Here is a 25,502-nt window from a genome sequence, read left to right as displayed (position 1 = left end):
CAACTTACCACAGTCTTTTGAAAGACAAAAGTCTTTCGTATGAAAATTGCCTATTCCGGCAACTATCTTGAAAGTTCTTTTCTGTATTTCGAAAGATTAATTGAAAGATCTGCTAACGAGGAGGTCTTGGCGTTATTCTATTTATCTTTTAGCAATAAGTTTTCTATAAACTCAACGAAATCAAAAAAAAATATTTTTTAAAACAACAAAAACTAAAAATTTTAGAAGATTAAAAAAAAAATAAATATTATTAACTCAAAAATTAAAAGAAAAAATTTATTAAAAATGAAAAAAAAATTCCATTGGCGTGGATTGAACTCGAATCTCTCGAATGGTTCGGCTGTGCTCTGCTCACTGGATCATTGCGACTGTTACAGAAAAACTTAAGTAAAGGTTTCTGACACTGAGATAGTCTTTTTGAAATCGTTACTGAGGAACACATTAAGTAATCATTAAAAAACGACTCCGAGTGCGGCTGCTAGGAACGTTAGTAATGGTAACAACGATATACAATGTCTGGTTTTTGAGGTGGTAACAATTTGGAAAACAAGCCGTATTTTATTTTTTTGAAAAGCATAAATAAAGACCTACATACATATGTATAAACCATTCAGGAACTTAATTTTTCCATTTCTTAAGCAAGAAAAAATTTACAGTAGGTACATACATACGTATGCATGTGTGTATATGTGCATCTGCATCTATCCATGTACAGATAATAGCCCTATCAAGCTTAATCCAAACAAACTACCAAAATTTACCTCATCTCGGTATTTTCATTTTATAAACAGCATTAATGGTAAATAAGTATTTAAACAACTATTTCTGTTTGCATTGGTGATAATAAAAAACCATACGCGGTACAAATATATGTATGTATGTATGTATAAATACGTACATAGAAATCTGTGGTATTTTATTAAAATAACTTATTTCGAGATAGGCCATTTTCCTTTTAAAGCAATACTTCAAAGGGTTCCCTAACAATATTTTAACAATTAACTAGCCACAGGTTAGCTTTAGATGTACTTTTAATAGAAACTTAATACAAATATAAAATGTTTAAGGCAAACTTATAATTTTTTAATTCAAAGCCAAACCTTCTAAAGTCACATAAATTGTTTTAATAAAATGCCACAGTAGATATGAATGTGTATAAATGTGACTATTGGTATGTACTACATAGCTATTTAGGGGCTTATGCTGGCATTTGACGGAGATTCTAAATAATTTGTGTACGTATTTAAATTATTTAGAGATTCCTTATTTCACATCNCATAAATTGTTTAAATAAAATGCCACAGTAGATATGAATGTGTGTAAATGTGACTATTGGTATGTACTACATAGCTATTTAGGGGCTTATGCTGGCATTTGACGGAGATTCTAAATAATTTGTGTACGTATTTAAATTATTTAGAGATTCCTTATTTCACATCAAATCTTAGCTTTCTATCTAATTGCACATGAGCTTTTGGTTTAACATATACATATGTATGTAAGTGACTATGCATGCGCGTATGTATTTAAATACTCATACTCCTATGAGTGCACTCACATGCGCATAAAAAATCGGCATTATCTATGAATATTTTAGATTTGCAAGATCGTTCACTTCGTTGCACCGTCGTTTTGAACACAATTCAGTCGTTATTTTGAACTGTCACCACGCGGTTGTAATTCGCGTAACCGAATTTTGAGATACAAGCAATCCTGGCGAACAATTTGCTAATAAATATGTTTGTAGTGCGCGATCGCGGCAGTTAGTGAATCCTCGGAAATTTTTTGTAGAGTGCCGTAGACGCGAGCTGTTAGTCAATTAAGAGTAAAGTGGAAAGCCTTTTGTTAATTAAACATGCAATTTTCTATAAATTTAAACATTAAAAAAAAATAAAATTACAAGTGCTGTGTAATTTTAATACCACAATTTTGTTGGAGAGTCAATGCTGCAAATTCACTGATTACCCCGAACATTTTCTTGGATTTTTCGTAAGAGATTAAAAAAAAATCTGCTGGAATACGGGCTTCGACTGATACTATTAAGAAAGTAGTTGCAGCGTTTTACTTGGTTTAGAGATGAGAAAAAGGTTTTTTAATAAAGGTTATAAATATATTTCGTTAGAGATGTGTGTTATGCTAATGGAACTACTAGTTTAGTACGAGCTAATTAGGGCGCTGTACTGGCTCTTAATCTATCCACAAGGCAATGACACTTCTTTAAAGTTCCCAGCGGCTTACATGGACTAAATACTCTACGACAGAACCTTTTCTTCTTCGAAATGCGCGAAATTCCATCCGCAGAAGTAGTGGTTAGCAGTGAGCGCTACCATCCCGCAGGAGCTGGGTTCAAGCCCAGTTTCCGACCAACATCAAAATATTAAAAACAAGCTTTTTCTAATAGCCGTGGGCAATGACAAACCTCCGAGCGTATCTATCTAAATGTGTTCAGCCGTCATCAGTAGGCATGGCCGAACACAAGTACGACGTTCTGTCAGGTCTGAAGCTTCATCCACTGCTTTCTACAAGTTTCTCGTCCACCATACAGACGCAGCAAAGTTTATGTAAATCCTTTATGTGTGTTGGTTTCCAACAGCGTTTTTTTGTCTTTGCCTCAACTGCTTTGTACTTTCGTGTACATTTTTAACCGACTTCCAAAAAAGGAGGAGTTTATCAGTTCGTCGGAATATTTTTTTTTTTTTTTTTTATGTATGTTACCGCATAACTTTGGACCACGTCAACCGTCTTTGTGCATCGGAAAGGTAGTGTCTCAGAGGTGGTCCCACACTAATCTGGTTAAGATCCGATCAGCGGATCATGAGATATATATTTTTTTTTATATGAGAGTTGAAGTCGGTTTTTTTTTTGCTAAAAATTACTTGTTGTACATTTGTGTACGCAGAGAAGGAGGGCAAAGTGTCAAAAGCAACCCCTAAAACTTTAAAAATCATTATTACTTTGAGCTGAATAAAGCATATGGCCTATTCCATAGTGATAGGTGGCACATGTGATCAATTGTGAATTATAACTACGTCGTCGGAACAAATACAAAGCGAAAGATATTTTTTTTAACATAAATAAATAACTAATGTATAAAATTCCTTAAAAAAAATACCAATCGATTTCTTAGTTCATGTAACCATCATTTCAGCAGTTTAAAGGAATTTAGTCAATTAAAAAGATGTTACAACTAAAATAGAGATAACTAGGGAATTTGAAAATGTATGTCGTTTTCATCTTTTACACGGAATGACCCGTATGTATATACAGAATATAGCTGAATGTATTTATATTCAAAGATAAAAAAGGTGAAAATCAGGAAGCCACTTGAATAGTTTGGTTCCTTCATCAAACCCAGTTATGAAATTTTCGCTTTTTATTACAAGTTTTTATTTAATTTGTTGTGTATGTATTCATATATCGTCAGCTGAGTGGAAGATCGGCCTATCTCGGCAGCCAGTTCGATAACGCCTTATCTTAGGAAACTTTTCAAGAACGGCCTACTTCAGAATTCCGTTCAAAAACGCCGTATCTCAGCTGAAAATACATTGAAAATGTGCTGAGATAGGGCGTTTTTCAATCAAATTCTAAAATACGGCGTTCTTCAATCAGGCTTTGAAGTAGGGCGTTCTCGAACTGGCTGCCGAGATAGGACGATCTTCTACTCAGGTATCGATATGTAAGTATGTTTGTTTGGGTCAAATATTATAATAAATTTTAAACCAACTCCTCGATGAGCTAGAGACTTGAAATTTCGTACCCAGCTCAGAACCCGATGACGGTGCAATATCGCTAGCTTATAGTGAAAAGTTGCTAAGTGCATTGTTACAAATTTTAGAGGAGAGAAAAAACTTTCAATATCCCTTTTTTCAAGTAGTTTGCAAAACTTTGAATATGATAGGTTGCCTATTTAAAGCAAAGCTAAATTAAACGAATCAGAAGGATTCGATCGTTATTGAAAGATTTCGTATTATTTTGGCCTTAGCGCATATGTTTACTAATATCTTTTAATCGCTATTACCAACAGCTGTAATTTGTTTTACTGAATAAGGGGCCATTTAATTGCTATGCAAATCTAGATAAACTTTTTTAAAATTTTGACTTACAATTATTTTTTTTAACAAACATTTTGTCATACGAGCGTCACGTAACGCCAGTTTAGAAATACTCCTATATCAAAATATGAGTTTTCATTAAAAAAGCAGACTTAGCAACTTTTCACTCTAAAATCATACTCAGACGGGCAATATTGATCCGTATTAACGGTGCAGTTGATCTGATCAAAATTGAACCTTGACAGATAGCAGTAATGCGAATTAATTCGAGTCTCAATGCCAGTGCAGTCCTTACTTACTATTATAAATCCGAAAGTGAGTTTGTTTGTTTGCTACGCTTTCACGCTTTAACTATTCAACCGATCATCATGAAATTTTGTACACTCTCTCACAATCTCGATAAGGCAAGAGGGCGTGGCACCTCCCATACAAACGGAATTTTTCATACTGCAGGAAATATTATTGGTAGATTACCGGAACTTGGTATGGAGATATAAATAATCATTCTCTGCTCATGGAAGAGGGCTGCCACCTTTATAAAACATCTAATTCAACTTCAATTACGGGATTTATTTATTTGCAAATTATATTAAAAAAATGGATGTCAAGAGGCTTAAAAAAGCTGTAGTTTATTATATTTTGAAAAGGCTTGCCACCTGTTTGAAAAGTAAAATTTAAATTAATTATACGCAAGCCATCTGAAGAATTAAAATATGGTTGTCAAACAAAATATTGTTAAGAAACCTTAAGTTTTAAAGTTTTGAATAATATTGAAGTCTTTCACAAGGGTTGCCACATTTTAAAAAAATTCACTTATTTAGTTTAAATGAAATATTATAATACTTGCAGACCCGGCGAACTTCGTACGCACAAAATTTTTATTTTTTTTATTGAAACTTTTTGGCCCAACATTTTCACCAACAATTCACGTTTACGATTTCCATTGGCACGCACATCGGCTAAAATTATGGTTTGGTGGTCGTTTTCCGCCTTAAATAACCTAACGAAAGCGTTATGTCCGTGATGAAGTTCCTGAAATTCTCTAATTGTGTAACATTTCATAGAACGGTTAATCTCACAACGAAATAAATTTGAAGAACATTTCCTCTTCACTCCCTGGCGGCAACAATGATCCGGTTCTAAAGTAAATCTGTCCAAGAAACTTTATCGTATAGTTGGTAGCAATTTCAAAATGGATGCCTATAATTGTTCTACAGAAATCCAATATACATAGACTTATTTCAGACTAAATACCTTAAAAGTAAGTTTCACGAAAGCAGTTTAAATGAAAATAATTTTTTTTACTTGAATTTATTACAGTGAAAGGCGCGCGATGGTTTTTGGCGGTTGATTTATCGGTGGTGATTTGAGATTTACCCCTGCACAACTCAACCCAGGTGTCTTCGAATGAAGCTTTAAAGCATAACAATACTGGCAAAAGTCACATACATTGGGCCAATCGTAACACATAAAAATTCGATATACTCAATGGTGCAACAGGTTTATTTATTCTGACATTCACGGCACCTTTTCTAACTTGGCGATTATTCGTAATCACTCCAGCGCCACGTGGCAGCTCTTTTTTGCAATAGTATTGCCTTTACCGTTACCAATACATATTTTGAATATTAGCCAAAGTGGCGGGTGAATTTGTGAATCTACATTATCCAGAGTTACTCAAAAACACACAAAAAACTCCGTTTTAGGAGGATTTCACTCACAAACACACCTACAGATAGCCCGTTTTTCTCCATGAGTATAAGATTGATTTCATATATCTCCACACCAAGCTCCAGTACTCTACCATGAACACTTCCAGAGATATTCGGTATGAAAAATTCGGTTTTTATGGGAGGTTCCACGCCCCATCTATTTTCGAAATTTTGTTTAGCCTATAATAATCCTTGAGACGTCCGAATCAGATATCGGAAATTTAAAAAAACATCGGTTCGGCCGTTCTCGAGCTTTGCGCACAAAAAAAAATGGCTTTCAAAATATATATTGATATAGATTGGTATGAATCGAAATGGTTTTGAATATGTATCACAATATGAGTGTTAGACGAAAGAGGTTTAAAAAGGTTGCCAACTGTTTAAAAGGTTAAATTTAAACTATTCAATATTTTAAATGAATTATTACAATGTGGGAATCAATCAAAATGATTTGAAAATGGCTTCATTTCTAATCTACATGTAAAGGGATGGAAGTTTAAAATATCAATTGAATTGAAAAAGTATGACAAGTGATAAGTCTAAGAAAGTTTTAGTTTGAAAATATTTTGAAGATGGTTAAACAAATTTTAAACCTCCTGTTTTTGCATCGAGTTTTCTTGAAAAAAATTTTACTCAATGTAGCACGCAAAAATTTCATACACTCAGCGAAGCGGGTGGGGGCGATCTAGTATTCAATATTTTTATTTTTTTTTTAATTCATTTAACTATTACTTTTATTTAACATTTTAACATTTAAATTAACTAATAATAAAATAAACATATTTAAAGAAAAATGAAAAATACGCTCATACGCTTTTATAATGGCGCCGCGGCTAGAATTTTTCCGATATTTCCTCCTGTGCGGCGCCAATATGTTGAATGTTGACCATTGTTTTCCTTAATAACAAAACGAGCCGTCTCACAATGCCGCCTAAGTGAGCAAAAATCGAAAAATTCGTTGTCTGCAATGTGAACGTGTTTGATATTTTTGGAAAGGTAATTTATCCACTAAGAAGAATTAAACAGAAATTTCCCTATAAAATAAATTATATGCCGCCAGGAAGCCACTAAAGTGGATACATTTTATACTAAGAATTTTTGTAAGAGCACAGCCATGCGTAAGCTCTTCACGGAAATAAATGTCTAAAATACATTCTTTGAAATAAAATGTAGGTTTGACTTTTTTTATTTACATATAGATAGTAGAAAACTACAGAAATACAAATTTTGGAATAAAATTAAACACAGGGTGTCCCTGTCGTAATCCAGAAAAACATTTTTTTTAATAAAAATTAAAAAAAAAAGGTAAATTTTAATGGAATGAATAAAAAATATATGTCAAAATACGTTATTATTTATTATTTTATTGAATAATACCGGTTTTTAACTTTCGAATTCAGAAATAAAAACCTGCTTATTTGTTGCACTTTTTGAAGAATGCGTTTTTTGCTAATGCAAAAAATCATTTTTTCATTTATTGTCAGTGCCATCAGATTTGCACGATTCGCTCTATTTTCAAAAATGAAGTGCCAGATTAAAAATCTTTATTTTTTTAAGCGTTGCCACCTGTTGAAAAATTGTATTCAAATTTTTTAATAAGTTAATTGAATTGTTAAGATGGGTATATTTCTTATACTTATTCTTTTATTTATTCTTGCTAAATGTGTCAAATTTTTCTTTTGTCTGATACCCATATTGATATACATATTTCAGTTACCTTATTCCCTTAATTAAAATTAATTCGATTTTTTAAACATGTGGCAACCCTTCCACGTGTCGTTTAGGAATAAGCCATTTCAATCGATACTCTTTTTGTAATAACTAATTCATTTAACTTATTAAACAATTGTAATAAAATAAAACTTTATTACACATCTACAGGCCAAACCCTGTCATTTGACACCTCAGTTTAGAAAATGTACCTATGTAAATGCCACAAGAACAAAAATTGTCAAATTCAAACCGCATTTATAGTGAAAGTATGAAAGTTATCCCAAAACAAATTGCATTTTTCAATTTAAGGTCTTCAATTTACTAGAAAGCGAATTTCCATTTAAATTCGTCCATAATTCTATTTTTGCCACATATTATATGGAAGGGAAGCACTGTGCGTCTTAATAAAAAAAAACTTGAAATAAGATTAGCTGATAACAGCAATGCATAAATTAATGAAAGACCTATTTGTATGCAATGTTTATTTTTTATAAATATCTACTTAAAACTAAATTTATCTCAAAAAAATCTGAATAACAATGAAATGAAATTCCTTAATTACCATTGTTTATAAGTAAGTGCTGACTATGCAATCAATAATGATTAAATGATTCATTTCCTTTACAATTTATAATGTAAATTTTCTTTCTTTATGTGCAAACAAAGTTCGTTGACATCAATTTATAAAGATTAAGCTCTGGCAATTTAAGATATGCGTTTTTTTACAGTCTAATTATGCACATATAGTAAACAACAAGTTTACATTTAAATATTGAAGTTATTTCACAAGGTACTAAGGTGCTTGTTGGATAAGGAAACATTACATTCTATTGACTACATTCCTATTTGCTTAGACCTTCCAATTCGCATGAGCCAAGTCCGTGGAGGAGGCAATCTCAGATGAAAATAAGTATGTACTTGATTATGAGTAGTGAGGACTCGCTTGCGCTTCATTTGCCCATTTTTCATGCAGTGCAGCTTCAGGAGAAGCCTCCGATTTCGGACCGAGAGATTGCAGGGCAGCGCTTTCAGTGACCTGTTGGATGAGCGTCGCCTTGTTTGAGCGATAAACTTAAATCAGTGGTACGGGAGACTGCTCTAAATTTGCTCAGTTGGCAAAACCCTTCCGAGACTGAGTGATATGAACATTGGAATTAGGATTCCTAGAGATTGCGCATCAGGAGCTCAACAAGCGCACAGTAAGGGTAAGCGTAACTAAGTATACCTCCAGCGTAGGCTAAGCAAAGGCGCACTACAAGATGGTGTTCTCTCACCAGGGGCAAATTTCATAATAACCTTTATGATCAGATTCAAATGCACTTAAACTTGGTGACTAAGTGAGCTGCGAGTGCTGGACTCACCGTAAATCCTACTAAGACGAACTTTCTTTTCTCACTATGGTATCTAAAATACCCATCCTCGACTCTATTCTCAACTGAAGGCATCCGATTTTCGATTCCTGAGATAGTCGAGCACTTGTGTTTGATTCTAAGTAGATACGTAGGAAGTTATCATGAGAAGAGTGGAGAAGACTTTTCCGAGAAATTATGAGTGGGCAGTGGACCTATAAAAGGGCAGTTAAGCTCATAATTTTAAATAGAGCCGTTGTCTAGTGGAAGCGAAAGTAAGTACTAGAGTAGTTAGAAAGCTGGAGCAAGAACAGCGGGCAACCCTTAATGCAATCATTGGGCCACTTCGGACCACTCTCTCTCTGGTAAGTAAGGTCACTGCNAGGGGTGACATGTCATCATTGAAAATATTTCATCAGCTTTGGGTCTGCGATCCAACCTTATGACCAAAGAAAAGAATAATTAAGAATTCGTACCCTCTTGGCTTACATAATAGCCACACACAACCATATTTGACAAGATTGTCGAATTTTGTATACAGCAGCAATACATTCACAGGTATAAATCATTGATAAAAAATCCAAGCTAAAGGCGGTTTTGTGCTGCGGTAGCCAGTTCTGCATCAGCATCGTGGAGCGACTATTCACCTTTTCTTTGCGTCTCAACCCAGCATGTGCTGTGCAAACATTAATTGATTATATTAATTTATTAGTATAATTTTTTATTTAATATACATACAAGTGCACATTCATCCTATACATAGTTGCATGATAATTATAAATTAAATTGTAGATAGAACATTTATTTCAAGTAGAGCATTGAACTTGAGCTAGAAAAAAGTGGCGCTATACTACTTTTAATCGCCTCTATATGCATTTATAAGTTGTGTGAAGTTGCGGATTTCAAAGCAGTGATAGCTGACCGAGATAGAAATCAATAGCGCAATACAATGGTGCGTCTTTCAGAGGAATCGCCGGCTTACTAAAAAAAAAAATCAGAACCTTCATTGAAGCAAGTTAAGGTCGAAGCCAGGGACATTTTTATTTAAAAAAATTGTTATATGGGGAGATTTCTAATTCCTTGAGACGTCAGTGCCAGTAAGGTGGCCAGATTGCTGGACATAACGCAAATTCTTCCATGTCGGTAAGACAAAGCTAGCTGGCAGGTTTTACTGCCTTCGGTAAGAATGTAAGCTTAGTCTCTGTTCATCTGTTGGGAATCTGATCTGGGTAGTAAGCAGTGTTTCCAGAACTTTTTCAGAGAAAAGGCTAAGTGGTCAAAAAAATTAAGCTAAATTAAAGTTTTAGTTATGTCTTAGAAAAATAGCTAAATTAAGAAATCAAATATTTTTTGTCGTTATTATAACATCATAACAACTTGTTTTGTACTTAAGTAAACATATTTCGTTGCCTCACACAATTAAGGCAACTTAAGACAAAGTTTTGGTTCCACATCATTGTTCAGTAAACAGTGACGATTCGGTGTGATATTTAGCCCCATCGCGCGAAAACCAATACTTTAGTATCCCCCTAATAAACTTACCAAAGAAAAAGTACTCCCACTCTTTCCCCGGTGAGTACAACTCGAGGCCAGCTTCTCACATGCCGACAGATCGACCTATCGCGACAGCCAGGTCGAAAACGCTCTCAGAAAGCTTTTCAAGAATGCCCTTTTTCAGAATTAAACGAAAATCCATTAAAAATGTGCTGATATAGGATGTTTTTCAATCAAATTCTAAAATGGGGCGTTGTTGAAAAATTTTCTGATATAGGACGTTTTCGAACTGGCCACCGAGATAGCTTGATATTCCACTCAGACATCGATTTGTATTTGTTTTGCATTCCATACCTAACAATAATAATTGCATAAAACATGTTTACACTATTTAAATTTGCACTTAATATTTTGAGCAAAAGTAAAAAGCTAAAAAAAGCTAAGTAATTTCAAGTAAAAGCTAAAAGCTAAGTCCAAATAAAAAAGTTCAATGTAGTCGGAAATATTTCAAATGGCAACACTGGTAGTAAAGACAAGGGTTTATATATATACGGTGACCATCCGTCCTGTATTATATGGGACAGTCCTCTTTTTTGACCCATTGTTTCTTTATTTTATATGGGACGTCAAGTGTTCTGTTTTTCTTTTAATGCCCTGTATTTGTCCCGTATTCGGCGTTTCGACGCCTTAACAGCTCATTAAAATGGCATGCCTATGATGGAGTTTTAAGGATGTTGGTATATGATCGCAATTTTCTCCATAAACAGTTATTATTTTCTAATCTGAATACCTGTGACACGAATTGAGAAGTACATACAGTGACCAAAATAGAAATTGCGACTCGACATTTTAGTAAGTTTTTCCTTAGTTTATTTAATGTTTATTATTTATTTTATGAAATATATAATACCGAATTTCCAACTTTGTGCAAAAAAACTATAAGAATTAATTCTGCAAATGTTTCACCAAAATTTAAAACTTTTTAATTAGAATCTTTTGAAAAAAATTTGGTTTGCGGTTTTGCGAGTGGAAAGTGCTGCTCATTTGATTCGCTTTCAAAAAAATGGTCGAATATACCTAATATGTAAGCTGTTGTGGAAAAAATTTGCAAACTTATTTTTTGTCCCGTATTCTCTCTCTCATAATATGGTCACCGTATCTATATAGTATGTATGCATGTACATGCCTAATTGCTTGCTAAAGGAAGCAAAGGTAGATCGCATTAGGTTCTGACGATTTGTATGGTCTGAAGGTGGATACAGCCCATAAGTATCGAGTATGTACTTGTATTTACTCGTATCGTTTCATCCGTACCCTCACCAGAAGCGTATATCTCAAGGTGGTAAAGCGTGGGAGAGGAAGGCTCATAAAGCCACTGATAAAAATGTTTAACGCTTGCCTGTCGTTTAACCATATACCCACTTTTTGGAGAAACGTTCGATTCCCAAACAAGGAAAAGGCGATTGTGCGTTAGCAATATGCTTCATTCTGATAAGTCTGACATCTTTAATGTTAAAGAGCATATAACGCTATGTTTAAAGTATCTACATTATACCAAGGGTTATTTCCAGAGTGCAATGTCCGGAGGACCTTGTAGCAAAGATTGAAATGAAACCGAATGCAGGTGGAAGGAAGGCTTAGCTGATGCTGAAGGGACTTTTGACAACCCTAACTTTGACTATAAGTGCTCAGCAGACAGGTGACATGGGGTGGATGAGACAATCTTAAGGCGAAACCACTGCATATTATCTGGAATATCGCTCGTAAAGATGATATTTGTACAAATTAATAGGATGCAAGGGGATGACCTCAAGTCGGTGTACTTCCACCACACTTGTGCTGTTTGGTAGCCAATTCCACATCAAAGGAAATGCAAAGATCAATCGTACCCCATCTTAAAAGATGACGTTTGTGTATTAGCGCAAGAGAAATTTCTTAGGGCCAGTTTTTCAGTGCACGGCCGTAGTTTAAACTAAGGCTAAGCGCCTGATCTGGCTAGTTTAAACTAACATCAGCCAAGCAAATGTCAGCCAGCTATTCATTTTGAACTCAGTTTACTTAATCTAAGTTTAAACTGGCACTGAAAAACTGGCCCTTAGAGTTGTCTGGGTAAACACGCGGTTTCTTAATGCTCTGTTGAAGCTACAAACCCTGGATTTAGCGATGAAGATATGATATGGCGTAATTATTCTGGATTAGGGATGAGCGGAGCTCCAACTTGTTTCGAAGGTTTGTCAGATATTAAGAATTTTTTGTCCTCAAATGACAAACTGATCCCCAGTTTCACTTTTCGGAGAAAGTACCTCGGTAGCTTTCCTACTTCAAAAATAGCCAGACACTCTCATGGGCAACAGACGACAGCAAGACGGAAAATGGAACTGACATCTGGACGCAGATTATAATTGCTTTCCCGCTTAAGATACAATGAAAATAATTTCGCAATAGGAAGTGGTTGCAATGCTTAAGATAAAGGACTGGTACTTGGCAAAAGGTAGTGCGTATAGCAAATCAAAGTCTCCATTGTCAAACAAGCTGATGTAGATTCCCAAGAAACAGCTTATTTAAGAATTGTCCGGAAATATATAAAAGCTTAATATTTTGTGGTTACTACGACACTGTGACTTTCATGTAACTGCTGACGTAATTAGTGAACTACGAGCCTTTGGATGATCTAATATAAGTGAAAGAGTATAGCAGGAGCTGCCAGCTACATCAAGAATCTCCCTTGCTGATATACTGACGCCTGCAAAACAATTAAATCTTTCCTAAAGAAGTGCAAAAATTCCTTCAAAACCAGACAAAGAGGGAATTGCGAACCCTGGTAGTAATGATTACGGGTCACAATTCGTGAACATACCATATGGTCACCATAGGTATCATATATGGGCCACTGGGTAAATCTTGATGGAATACCTATAAGGCCAGTACTAAGCAAGGGCTTCAAGCACTATGTGCTACTATGCCTGAGTTACCGAAAAGAAGTTTTAGATTTCTTAGATCTACCATAAGCCGAATTATCCAGAGTAGAATTTCGAAGTAATAAAAAAATCTGTGTCATATGTGAACGTAATTCGTTTTTAATTTCATTAAAAACACCCCCCACAACTGGTTCCACATAATTTTTCTACAAGTCTTCCATGATCTTAATACTTCTTTAAAAATATGAAAGGCGCGTTTGACAGTACTTATTATGCTCTTCCGCTTTCACGCTATATATTTTTTATCTCCAGAACAACTCTAAGCGAAACCATGATTCTTTTTTGCACCTAGGGATGCTTCAAAACCGAAATTTTGCATTTTTTCAATTACATATATGTAACCTAGTCAGGTCTGGACTAGGGTTGTTTACCAACCACATGCGTTTTGCTAAAAGGCACCATTTCTGATTTCGGAAGATTTTCGATCGATTATATGTACTAGTAAATTTCTCATTGCCCTGTAGTTCGCACACATGTGGCGCCGCTGGTCCTTTTGTTTCAATTATGCTTACGGTGACCATCCGCACTTTATCTAAAAAAAAATCTATTTAGTCCTTCATTTCAAAACGTGTTGAAAGTACGTTTTTTGGTTCGATTTTAGGCATAAATCAATTTCAGCCTAATAGAAAAATATTTGGAGGAAAGTGCAGAGAGTACAAAAAATTTGGCGAGCTCAGCCTTGCAATTCATCTTGCCGGGGCGTGTGCCTTTACCATTCTTATTTAATATTAGTAAAAAAAAAAGAAAATGAACAATTGTTAAAGCTTATTTTGTTCTACGGAGAATATTTCGCCGTTGGGCTTCGCTATAGCTTAGGTTAAGTTACGTTGACGGAATGTGGAGTCATATATCAGCCAGAAGGTCTATTGTGATATTACTAGTGTGACTTGCTATGTACCACATCTACTTTCCCATGTAAAGGATCCACACAGCGGAGAAGGTTGTAAATACTCAAGGATCCTTTGGCCGAGTTCAACAACGCATGCCAGTCGTTTCTATTCTGTGTTAAATGGCGGCAATTGGAATTGCTAGGTTAAGCCAAGTCCTTCCCCTTAGTCTTTCTTTAGCAGTGGGGGATTCCCTCGCCCTCGTTTGTCACCAGCGAGTTCCGAGTTGAATACTTTCAAAGTTGAAGCGTCGCTGTCCATCCGAACAACATGTCCAAACCAGAGAAGCCGCCGTATTTTAATTCACTGTGTCCATGGCGTTGTAAAGCTCATACAGTTCTTCGTTCCATGTTTCAGATTATGTTGCCGTATTTAGGACAAGCCAGCGCAGTTGTAGATAAAGTGCCCGATAATTTTCACCTCCTCCTCGTAGCACGAAGGCCTTTACGCTCTCTCCGTATTCCCATTATACAGTGTTCGATGATAAAAGCAACCTCTAAGCGAACGGAGGGATGATCAAGGATAACTAGATACTCAGACCTGTTCCCATTAATTCGTGGACCACCTGTGATTGTCATTTTCAATTTTGCCGTCGTTAGTTTGAAGATAGTTCGCCTGACGGCATTTGGGGCAGAATTTAATGACTGCATATTAGCTCTTCCGTGCCAACTTGTTCGCAATGCTGTTTCCAGGAATATTTATGTGCCCGGACACCCAAACTACATTATTTGTGCTTCGCGCTGTCAAATCGCTTAGAAGCATTCTTCCTTAAATTCGAAGAGGTATTGTGGCACCAAATCTGTTTTCGTAGGGTTAGACCATATGGCTCAACCCAATAGCCTAACTTTGCTGTACTGTCCTTATAGTGTTTCTAGAGCAAGTTTTACTTTTTAATCTAACGTTTGAAATCCGCCTTAAAATTTTGGGCTTAGGGTAAGTCTATCATTTCTGGAGTCTTTCCTGGATGAGCTGGTATACTGAAAATGAAATCAGCTAACCAAATCATGTGTTGAGAGAAACATATTTAGTTAAATAAAAAGTAACTATACTCTTTTCTCAGTGTAACAGAGCCGACAATCCAGCCATAGATGGGATTCTCTTACATTGTACCCATCTTGTTATTTCATGAGGGCAGTTGAAAGTTTCCACCGTAGTTTGAAATCGAAAATAATGACATCAGAGCAGATGGATTCGGGGTCAATGATTTTAACATTTGAAGCAGATTATAGAGTGAAAATAAATTCAATTTCTAATCACATATAATTGATCTGTATTTGACTGATGCCGTCTTTGATAGATGCTATAATACCAGATATATGTATTTACAAACATTGTTTGAAAATGCATTAGCTTTTTTGCTGCTTCGTATTACATATTAATTAGTTTCGCGTGTGCGTAATCAGTAAATTGCAGTACGATTCGTTTTTCAAAAGATCAACTCAAGATCAAACTGCAATCTCACGATCGGCAAGCCTTGAGTATAAATACATAACCACATACAAATCTAAGTATAAGCGGAATATTTTGGAAAATACCTTTCCTATCAGTTTGCATCAGTAGCACATGTTTCGAACTTTCGCGCCATTAACGTATTAAATCAATGCAAATATGCCCAAAGCACAATTCAACAAATTTATAGCGGACGAAGCCGATCCACTGCACCCAGAAAATAGTTTGCATACAAACATTGAACGAGTGAAACACGATGAAGCGGTAAGCGAAGAAAACAAAAATTTATTTAAAACATAATACATATACTTTCACATGTGAAACTAAAGTCCACTTCACAGGTCGTCATCAGCAGTGTAGCGGAGGATATTCTGCCAGCTAGTGGTGGTGAACGCGATAAATGGAGCCGCGAAATAGAATTTCTCTTTTCATGCATAGCTCTCTCTGTGGGTTTGGGCAATGTGTGGCGTTTTCCTTTCATAGCGCTGGAGAATGGGGGTGGCGCTTTCGTTATACCCTATGTCATTGTGCTCTTGCTCATCGGGCGTCCCATCTACTATATGGAGGTGCTGATCGGACAGTTTGCAAGCCGCGGTGCAGTGAAGGTGTTCGACATGGCACCCATTATGAAAGGTGATTTGTTGCAGAACTTTTGATTTTTTAATTTAAGTATTCAATTAGATAAAGAAATTCTGCTAGATAATCCGAAAAAGTGTTCCTCCTAAATCGGATGTTGTAGTTAAACAAGCATAATTAGCGTAATGGATATATGTATAGTTTAGAAATATATATTCTACTCTCGTCATAATGAAAGATATCACATCTTGTGTTCTGTTAAGATTTTCTGTATTTCTGGAGGTCGCGGGTTTAATCGAGTGTGTCGGGAAATGATGTTTCCCCTCCCAACCCCAGAATTTTAAACATCTCCCGGTACCCCACATTCCGGTCATTTTAAAACTACTACCGTGGGTTCCGCGGATACCGATATCCCGTACACGTTTCTAGTTCCAAATTCTGTTGCAAATGTTGTTGGTGTTAAATTTCACCATTGTTTGTGAGGGCCCCAACTTTTTTAGCAATATTCTTTAACTGAGTGGGCCACCATAATGTTCTTAGAGTCTTCAAATTGTTTTCTATCGTTTACATTTGCCAAGCTTCCTCCCAGAGCCTGATTGGATACGCTTAATTCGAATCTGTCTGAAAATACGACTGTTAAATACTCCCATGATCTACGTTGATTCTGCCAAGGACTCTATACAGCTTTCCTATTCCATTAATACGAGCATTAATTGTTATTAGTAAACATGCTCGATCGTTTTAACGAGTTTGGCCGAGCCCTATAAAGCACGGCAGTCGTTTCTCTTTTCTGCCAAGTGGAGCCAAATTCTCCTACAGTATGTCTTTCCATCATAGAAGGGACCTTCCTCTTCCCCTGCTAACACCAGCGGGTAACGAGTTGAATACTTCCAGGTCTGGAATAATTGCACCAACCACGTCCTCATCAAGCCAACAAGGCCGCCGTGCACTATGTCTATGTGGTTGTAAAGTTCGCAAAGCCCAAAGTTCTATCGTATGCGGTATGAGCCATCGCCGAGTAAGAGCTCATTATTGTCCTCATTGAATTTTGTCACTGACCACATTTCTGCGACATATACAAGTACAGGAATAATGAGGGATAGAGAGTGGGTTTTATATGGGCTTTACTTCACAATTGCCTGTTCAGCCCAAAACGACAATTGTTGGCAGGAGTGATTCTCTGTTGGATTTCAAGGCTGGAATGCGTATTTCCGAATAACCAAAGTGCTACACCTTTTCGAAATAGCAACTGTCCTGAGTGCCGAAATCCGAATCTGCCTTCACAAAACATGATTCATGCACTCTATCAACTCCTCAACGCCGAACTCTGGCAGACTAGTTGCCTCTCACCCACGAAACTGCTATTCTCGTCCTCGACTGGATGCTAGAGTTTATCTTTTCTGCTGGTTTCAGTGCAAGTATCATTCAATTGAATAAGAAAGTATTCCCTCATACTCTGGACATCGACCACCACGTCACCGCCTTTGTTATTTCTGGAATTAATGATGCGAGGATTGTTCATTCCAGTCAGAAAAAATGCAATAAAGTATAAAAAAAAAATTTAAAATGAGACCAAGCGTGAATTTTCAGTGATTTTTATTTGTTTTACTTTTGATTTAAAGAAAAAGTTTGAACTTATTTTGCTTTGCTTTGTTCTAAATAAATGCTAAGTATCTTTAATGTTAATAGTGTTATTGTAATTTTTGGTCATGACTTCATTGCAACATATTTAAGCATTCTCACTGTATGAAAACTATGTAAAATAATGCCGGTTCACCGGTTTTTTTGTAATTCGAAAATAGAGAACCGGGTTTTTTCAAAGAAAGAAAAAGGCGAATAAGCGAATGATAGCCTGAATCATTTGCCAACCAATTTTGAAACCATAACAACCCTCCTGGAAGATGCAGAAACAAAAACACCTGGAAGCGAAAACACGAAACTAAACTAAATTTGAAAATAAAAAAGCCCTTCTTAAAAAACAATAAAACGGTAACAAAAAAATAAAACAAACAAAAAATCAAAAACCATTGCGCCTGGACCACACTACTAAAGTGGAACTTCTTTTCATTAATTTCTAGTGCTCTTCATATTGCAGAAATGCATCTTAAGTTTAATGTTAACCTCATCTTTAGTCTTGGTCTTCGTCTTTATATTCGTCCTCCTATTCGATTTTCACTTTCGTAAACATATTCGTTTCGTTTTCTTATTCGTTTTACTCCCCGAATTCGTCTTTATATTCGTATTCGTTCTTGTATTCGTAGTCCTTTTGGGTTGGTCTTTGCAGTGGTTTTTATTCGTATTTGTCATTGCCTTCCTATTGGCCTCCGCATTTGCCTTCGCAGTCGTTATCGTATTCGTATTCGTTTTCCTACTCGTCCCCGTCTTTATATTCGTTTTCGTATCCGCGTTCGCCTTTAATTGATCCATTCAATCAAAAAGCAATCAATTTTGAAACCATAAAAACTCTTATCATCTACAGAAAAATTTCTTTCGAATGCACCTTTTTGGTTGCAAGGTTGGCATAGTAGAACCGCCGTAGCGTGCAAGATACGAGTATGTATAGTATGTAATAGCTCTGGCCAAACTCTGGTGTGTAACGGTAGATTGATAGGAGGCTCGAAAGGCCTTTTCGTACAAGCAAAGTTTATTGAAACAATTATGCTCAAATGAGAAACTTCTGAAATTCACCTCGCTTACACCGACTATTTCTGATTTACTCCAAACAACTGTAAAATAAACATTTTCCATTTTTTTTTAAGTTCCATCATTCAATTTCTTCTTAATCTCTATGAGTACACAAAAATATTTAATTTAAGTAACAACTAAATAAAGTATCGATATAAGTATTATAACCGTAATTCCCAACTCCACAGGCATTGCGTATGGCCAAGTTTACGCTACAGCATTAGCGACTACCTACTATGCCGCCATTATGGCACTGACAATCAAATACTTACTCGCCTCCTTCACGCCATTGCTACCTTGGGCGACATGTCAGCCGGAATGGGGCGCCAATTGTGCGTCAATCACCACCTACAACTCCAGCGTAATTGGCAATACATCTCATGAGAAATTGGTCTCCTCAGCAGAGTTGTATTTCACGTAAGTACGAGTGGCACAATGAATTTATAAATATGCATGTATGTACTTAAATAGTCACTTAAGTTTTACTTACTTACTTAAAGCAAGGTAGTGCTGCGCGAAAAGGATAATATTGAAGATGGTATCGGGGCGCCAAGTTTGGATCTTGTGATCTATTTATTTCTGGTATGGGTTTTGATTGCAGTTACTTTGATTAAAGGTAAGTTCTACTACAACTCGTGTACGTACATATGTATGTATGTATGTATGTGTTGAGCTTTACTAATGCTTTCTCCAATTTTATTTTTCTTCAGGCATTCAAAGCTCCGGCAAAGCTTCGTATTTTCTAGCCTTATTTCCTTATGTCGTACTTTTTATTCTACTCGGGCGCGCACTAACTTTGCCTGGCGCCTGGGATGGTATAGTTTACTTCCTAAAACCGCAATGGGATCAGCTACTTAATCCTGAGGTAAGTATCGTCAATTATAGTTGTTTACTTAAGTTTTAATTTGATTTTTATTCAATGGTAGGTTTGGTATGCTGCTATTACACAGATGTTCTTTTCGTTAGCCATCTGCTTTGGCACGCTAATCATGTATGCTTCATATAATAATTTTCATAAGCGCGTTCACAAGTGAGTAATTTATGAAATTTTTTGAAATTTTTATCACACTAATTGGACGACTGAATTCTCCTGTATGGAATAATCGACTGTTCACCAGAGAGCAAAGGTGTAGTATAGGGACGGGTTGTGGGGGGTTGAAATTCGATTTTTTCCGAATTTTGAACATTGCCCAACCATTCGATTATTCGATTCGAAATTTCGAGTTAAATATTTAAAACCAAGTCATAAAATCTGTATCGTTCGTTCGATATTCAAAAAGGCTTGCGCTGTAGATGTGTAATATGGTTTTAGTTTTGCGCCATATGAATGTATGTAAGAAAATCAAAATCAAATTATTTAATAAGCTAAATAAATTACCCCAATATGGGTATCAATCGAAATGATTTTAAATGAACTTTATTTTTTAATAACATTTAAGAGGGGTGCCACCTGTTTGAAAAGTCGAATTTAGTTAAAGAAGTATTGTGCTTAAAATACTATGCAACAATTACAATATTTTTGAGGTGATTGAAGAATAAAAAAAAAAAAGTTAAAGTTAAGTTAAAAGTTAAACTCAAATTACACTGTAGGACAGCCGAAACCAGCCCGGACTTTGTTAACATTTTCTGAAAGTATACCAATCCAGTAGTAAAACACTCGGCGGATTTGCGAAAGTTAGCTCGTATTTTTATTTCATGGCCTACTAAAGTTTTCATGCCTCGGCCTAAGTAGTTTTCAAAAAAATAGTTAAAATAAATATCTGAGCGAAATTAAAGGTTAGGACATATAAAATAAAATTTCATGGGAAATATTTTCGTAGATAATTTTAACCTATTAGCTCCCGCCTAAAAGGGCCATTTTGATCCTTACTTCATTAAATCCCGCAAAAAGCAACTTTGGAAGGTCGTTAGAGGACTGGTATACTCTAGAAAATTATTCTCCGGAAAATTTTACTAGGGGTCATCTCTGGCAAAAGCTTCGTGCTATTTACTAACGTAAAAGCCTCTAAAAATTTAAAATAAAAAATCAACAAAAAAATACTTTACATTATTTTTTTTTTTATTTAAGAATAACAGTTCCTTCTTGGCACAGATGTTTTGTTTCGATGCATCAGATCGGAAAACATGTATTTTTTACTTGCATCCCTAAGACAAATGGAGGGCCACACACAGTGATGACAAATTTAACCAGAAACAAAAAAGTTGAAGAGTTGATTTTTTGGAAATAAATATGAAATTCGAATTTTTCTAGAAAAATTCGATGTTATCCGAATTGCAGCAACACAAAGTTCGATTTCAAAAATTCGCCATTTCGGAGCTAAAATTCGAATATCGAAGCTTCGAATATCGAATTTACCTATCCCTAGTGTAGTATGATATGCACAAACGATGCTCTGAATGCTATTTTAGATTTTCTGCCATTGGATTTGGTAGGATAACCGACGGAAGCGCTCGCTACTCTTTGCTGAGAGATATCACTGTTAGCGTTTGGCCGATTTGCATCTGCGCCGATTTGTGGCGTGCGCCTTAATGTCACACAAAGAGGAGGGACCTACAGTTTTACGCCGACTCCGTACGGCGATTGTATTTTTATGAAAAGGTGTTTTCCGGAGCAGAAATACACTCAGAGGTTTGCCATTACCTGCCGGGGTGCGACTGCTATTAGAAAAAACGTTTATATTTTACTTATGATGTCAGTCGGAAACTTAGCTTGATTTCAGGCCCTGCATATTCCACGCTGCGGTCTAAGCTATCATGGTGACATCTTAATTTTTATTAAGAGACAGGCTGAAATCAAAGCTCTGAGCTCTTTCACATTTTATTCCAAAATTGCGCTGGACTGCCACCTAAGCCGTAGGATATGGCCAAGCTGAACAGACTTCATCTCGCTTGGGCCTCTAATCTTAGGGACATAGAAGCAAACTCTATGGTAGGCGAACTTGCAAGGCAAATCACAACCAAGCAGATTTTTCCTGATAAAAAACGCAAGGGTTGCCATGCACAACTTGCAAGCTAATACTTAAAGAACTTAAGTATGTACAAACAAGCTGGAGGCAGATGGAGTCAAAGTACGACTTGTCGAATTTCCAGGCCGACGTTTGAATGGGATCGGAAAAGGCCACGAAGAATATACTCTCTGAGAAGTGAAGATATCTAACATTGCGGGAGCTCTGACCGGGTACTGTCTAATAGGAAAACATGTAGAAAGACTCGGCATGCCTTTCCAAAGGTGTTGCAGAAGATGAAGAAGTACTGTACTAAGTACTAAAGCTATTCTAATGGAAGTATTTAAGCGAATAAGCTTTAAACCATCGACAACCCTATATATGTAAACAGGTGGTCGAAAATATCTCCAAAAAGATCAAAAGATTCTGAAACTGTTAAAATTGGGCTCAAGTTTTATAAGAAGGTGTGATCTTCTATGACAATCAGGCAACCCCGAAAGCTTTAGACAAAGTCCCTTACTGAATACCATCGATCATATCAATATTTCTAGTCGTGCGACGAATTGGCTGAAAAAGGTACGATAACCTTCCGGAAAGGATACGGTAGCCGTAGCATAGTAACTTTGAAACAGTTTGTTAGAGATCACATCATTCTAGTAGCTGATGGATGCTGGTACAACTTTTTGGCTTGTGAAACTTCCAAGTTTACCTGGTCTTCCTATAACAGGCAACGCACAACATTGTTCTTGAGTTTAAACAGAAAAGCGATGCCTTTTCTTATGAAGGCTCTTACGGAGCACTTTCTAATGTGTAATCAAAATTGGCCTGTATTGGCCTATTAGAGCCGACGATCTACTCTGCTTATGAAACATGTAATACCGAATCGAAAAAGTTGCCAAACGGAAAAATAAATTAACAAAATGACAGTACTGATCACGACTTTCACTGAAAACCACTAGCCGACTCTAGTAGTCGAAGTGCCAAAATATACTCTTATTTTTATGATAGAAATTCGTTCAAAAAAACTGTATATTTGTTTTATAAGACATTTGAGAATTGAAAAAGTGTTGAAGACTATTTTCAGGTATTCCAAGGATTTTTAAAAGTGATTTAGGTGTCATATTTTAATAGGAATATCGATATTTTTTGAATGTGTGTAGTTAAATATGGATGTTCTATTAGGGTATAGATAATTTCTGAGTTTCTATTATTACTATAGCATCAGTCTCACAAATCATTAATCATCATAACTTTTTTGTCCTTAATTTGGTGCTTTAACCCTAAAAAGTTTCAATTGAATATTCGAAAAAAAAGAAAACTTAGACGAATATAACTTCAGATTGATGAACCTTAAAGGCACCGTTGAATATTCTGCTTCCTTACGCTTTTTTTAAGATCTCAATGGGTAGGTTCAGAAGGCGCAGAAGTTGAGCGCAACCGTTGCTAAAAAATCAGTGATCGTAATGCGTCTTCTGAACGGCTTCATACATTAGCTGTCAAATTCAAAACACACCACACGTTGTCTCAAATGATCAGAAAAATATTACGATCATCTAACACGCAACTGTTCAGTTGATCAGAAGTACAAAACAACGCGTTCAGCAGGTGCAATCGAAACAGTTACTGAGCTGTTGCGCCTTCTGAACGTGCCCAATTACCCAAAAATATAAAGAACTTTTGATTATTTGTTCATTCTTTCATTCCACAGGGACGTAATGATCGTGACGACAATAGACTCCATTACCTCAATACTCGCTGGTTGTGTTATCTTCGGCATACTTGGCAATCTCGCGCTGGAAACCAACAACACAGATATATCGAAAGTGGTTAAGGGTGGTGCAGGCTTGGCTTTCATCTCATATCCAGAAGCTATAGCAAAATTTAAATATTTACCGCAATTTTTTGCTGTGCTCTTCTTCTTCATGCTCCTCGTATTAGGTAAGTATTGCTTTCGACAACCGCTGGAGATAAAGTTAGAGCGGAGAATAATAATAGGGTTATTCCTTCTTCAAAGGTATCGGCAGTAATATTGGCATGTCTTCGTGTGTTATAACAGTATTTAAGGATCGTTTTGATCACATACCACAATGGGCAATCACAATCGGATTCGCAATCTGCAGCTTCCTTTGTGGCCTGATCTATACAACACCTGGCGGACAATATCTACTGAATTTGGTGGATTTCTTTGGTTGTTCATTCATTGCACTTTTCTTGGCCATAGGCGAGATTGTGACTATTTCATGGATTTATGGTGAGTGTGTTTCGTGTAGACTCTGCTTAGTAAAGTATTTAAAGTCCTATGTCTTTTTTTCAATAATTATAGGCGTCAAACGCTTCTGCAAGGACATTGAGTTCATGTGCAATCTAAAGACCGGGTTCTATTGGCGCATCTGTTGGGCCATTTTCACACCTGGTCTCATGTTTCTCGTGCTTGTCTATACGCTGATCAACTACAAACCGCTTGAATATAAGGGTATGGAGTATCCGGAATATATTTACAATATTGCTTGGCTGATATGGCTCATTGGTGTGGGTCAACTGCCCTTTTGGGCTTTATATACCGTCTACAAGCAGCCGGGCAATACTTTTATGCAGGTTTGTGTTAGTTGAATAATCAGAAAATTTTTATAAAATGTGTGTAATGAATTTATGTTTTCAACAGAAATTCAATCGAGCCATAAAACCAAAGTCCAACTGGGGTCCAGCGTCAGCTGAGCAATTGGAAAAGTATATACTATTTATGAAAAATTCACAGAATCACAACCCTGAACATGGTTGGACGTCGCGAATTTATGATAACATTTTCGGTTGATTTCAATCGATTGATTTTGTTTATGTTTTTGAAGTACTTAAGTGCCTGATTAACTCAAATACACAGTTTTATTAAGGAAAAAAGAAATGCAAAGTTTTTAGTTTAAAATTTATTTCAATATGGTTCATAGCTTAATTTTATTGCTTATTTCCCTTTTTTAAATTTTTATATTCAATGAAAGAAAATATTTATTTGCTATTGAATACATACTAAGCAGTAGATTTTACTCGTTTGATACGCTAGATTTTTGATATTACCGTTAAACGGTTCTTGGGGTAATTACAGTGTAGAGGAGCGTGGAAAAGAAGATAAATGAGAAAAAGTGCATTTACTAGATTTTTAGAAAGCGTAATTATGTTTTAGTACATCTTAAACGTATTTTAGGCCGGCGGTATAGTAGTGGCAAGTGGCAAGCGGATTGTTTTCTCAGCATGCAGAAAATTATATCTACTTTTTCAAATTAATATAGATGTTTTTATTTTACGATTTTTTTAGCGAAGAAGTGCGGTACGATTTATGATTTTTTATTTTTGTTTTTGAAAATTTGTGAGTTTTGTGACATTGGTTAAAAATTTTTTAAAACCAGTATTATTACTGATTTTTTTCTGTTACGATTTTAAAAATATTTGCAATTTTTTATTCATTTTATTTTGGCTAAGCCATTTTAATGCTTGTGGACAAATATATTTTGTGGCACTTCCTAATTTACAAAAGTTTAAAATAATTAAATGTATAATTAAAGTTGCAAATTTTGCTATTTCGGCAAATCAGCTTTAAATAAATGGAATTTGTTCCCCTTTTTAATGCATTGTTAACCAACTCATCATTTCACTTGTGTGCAAATGTATGT

The 25,502-nt window shown here is 35.8% G+C and overlaps 1 protein-coding gene across 10 annotated transcripts; it reads left to right on the top strand.

The window, feature by feature from the left end:
* The first annotated feature begins 1,636 nt into the window (after positions 1–1,636).
* LOC108369166 (sodium-dependent nutrient amino acid transporter 1-like) lies at positions 1,637–24,755 on the top strand. Of its 10 annotated transcripts, none has more exons than XM_017624182.1 (11): positions 1,637–1,825; positions 15,733–15,898; positions 15,964–16,267; positions 19,084–19,312; positions 19,396–19,511; positions 19,606–19,760; positions 19,822–19,925; positions 23,549–23,778; positions 23,855–24,091; positions 24,164–24,435; positions 24,503–24,755. In XM_017624182.1, exons 2-11 carry the CDS (start codon positions 15,794–15,796, stop codon positions 24,650–24,652), a joined length of 1,902 nt encoding a protein of 633 aa, XP_017479671.1. In that variant the 5' UTR covers positions 1,637–1,825; positions 15,733–15,793; the 3' UTR covers positions 24,653–24,755. The 10 variants fall into 10 exon arrangements, with proteins under 10 accessions (XP_017479671.1, XP_017479669.1, XP_017479670.1 ...); XM_017624180.1 differs by having other exon boundaries at positions 15,619–15,898; XM_017624181.1 differs by having other exon boundaries at positions 15,589–15,898.
* Positions 24,756–25,502: the final 747 nt, after the last annotated feature.

The sequence above is a fragment of the Rhagoletis zephyria genome, unplaced genomic scaffold (assembly GCF_001687245.7).
Source record: "Rhagoletis zephyria isolate East Lansing unplaced genomic scaffold, Rhagoletis_zephyria_1.1 Rzeph_scaffold_03521, whole genome shotgun sequence".
In the NCBI taxonomy this organism is placed as follows: Eukaryota; Metazoa; Arthropoda; class Insecta; order Diptera; family Tephritidae; genus Rhagoletis; species Rhagoletis zephyria.
This window is presented reverse-complemented; position numbering and strand designations above follow the sequence as displayed.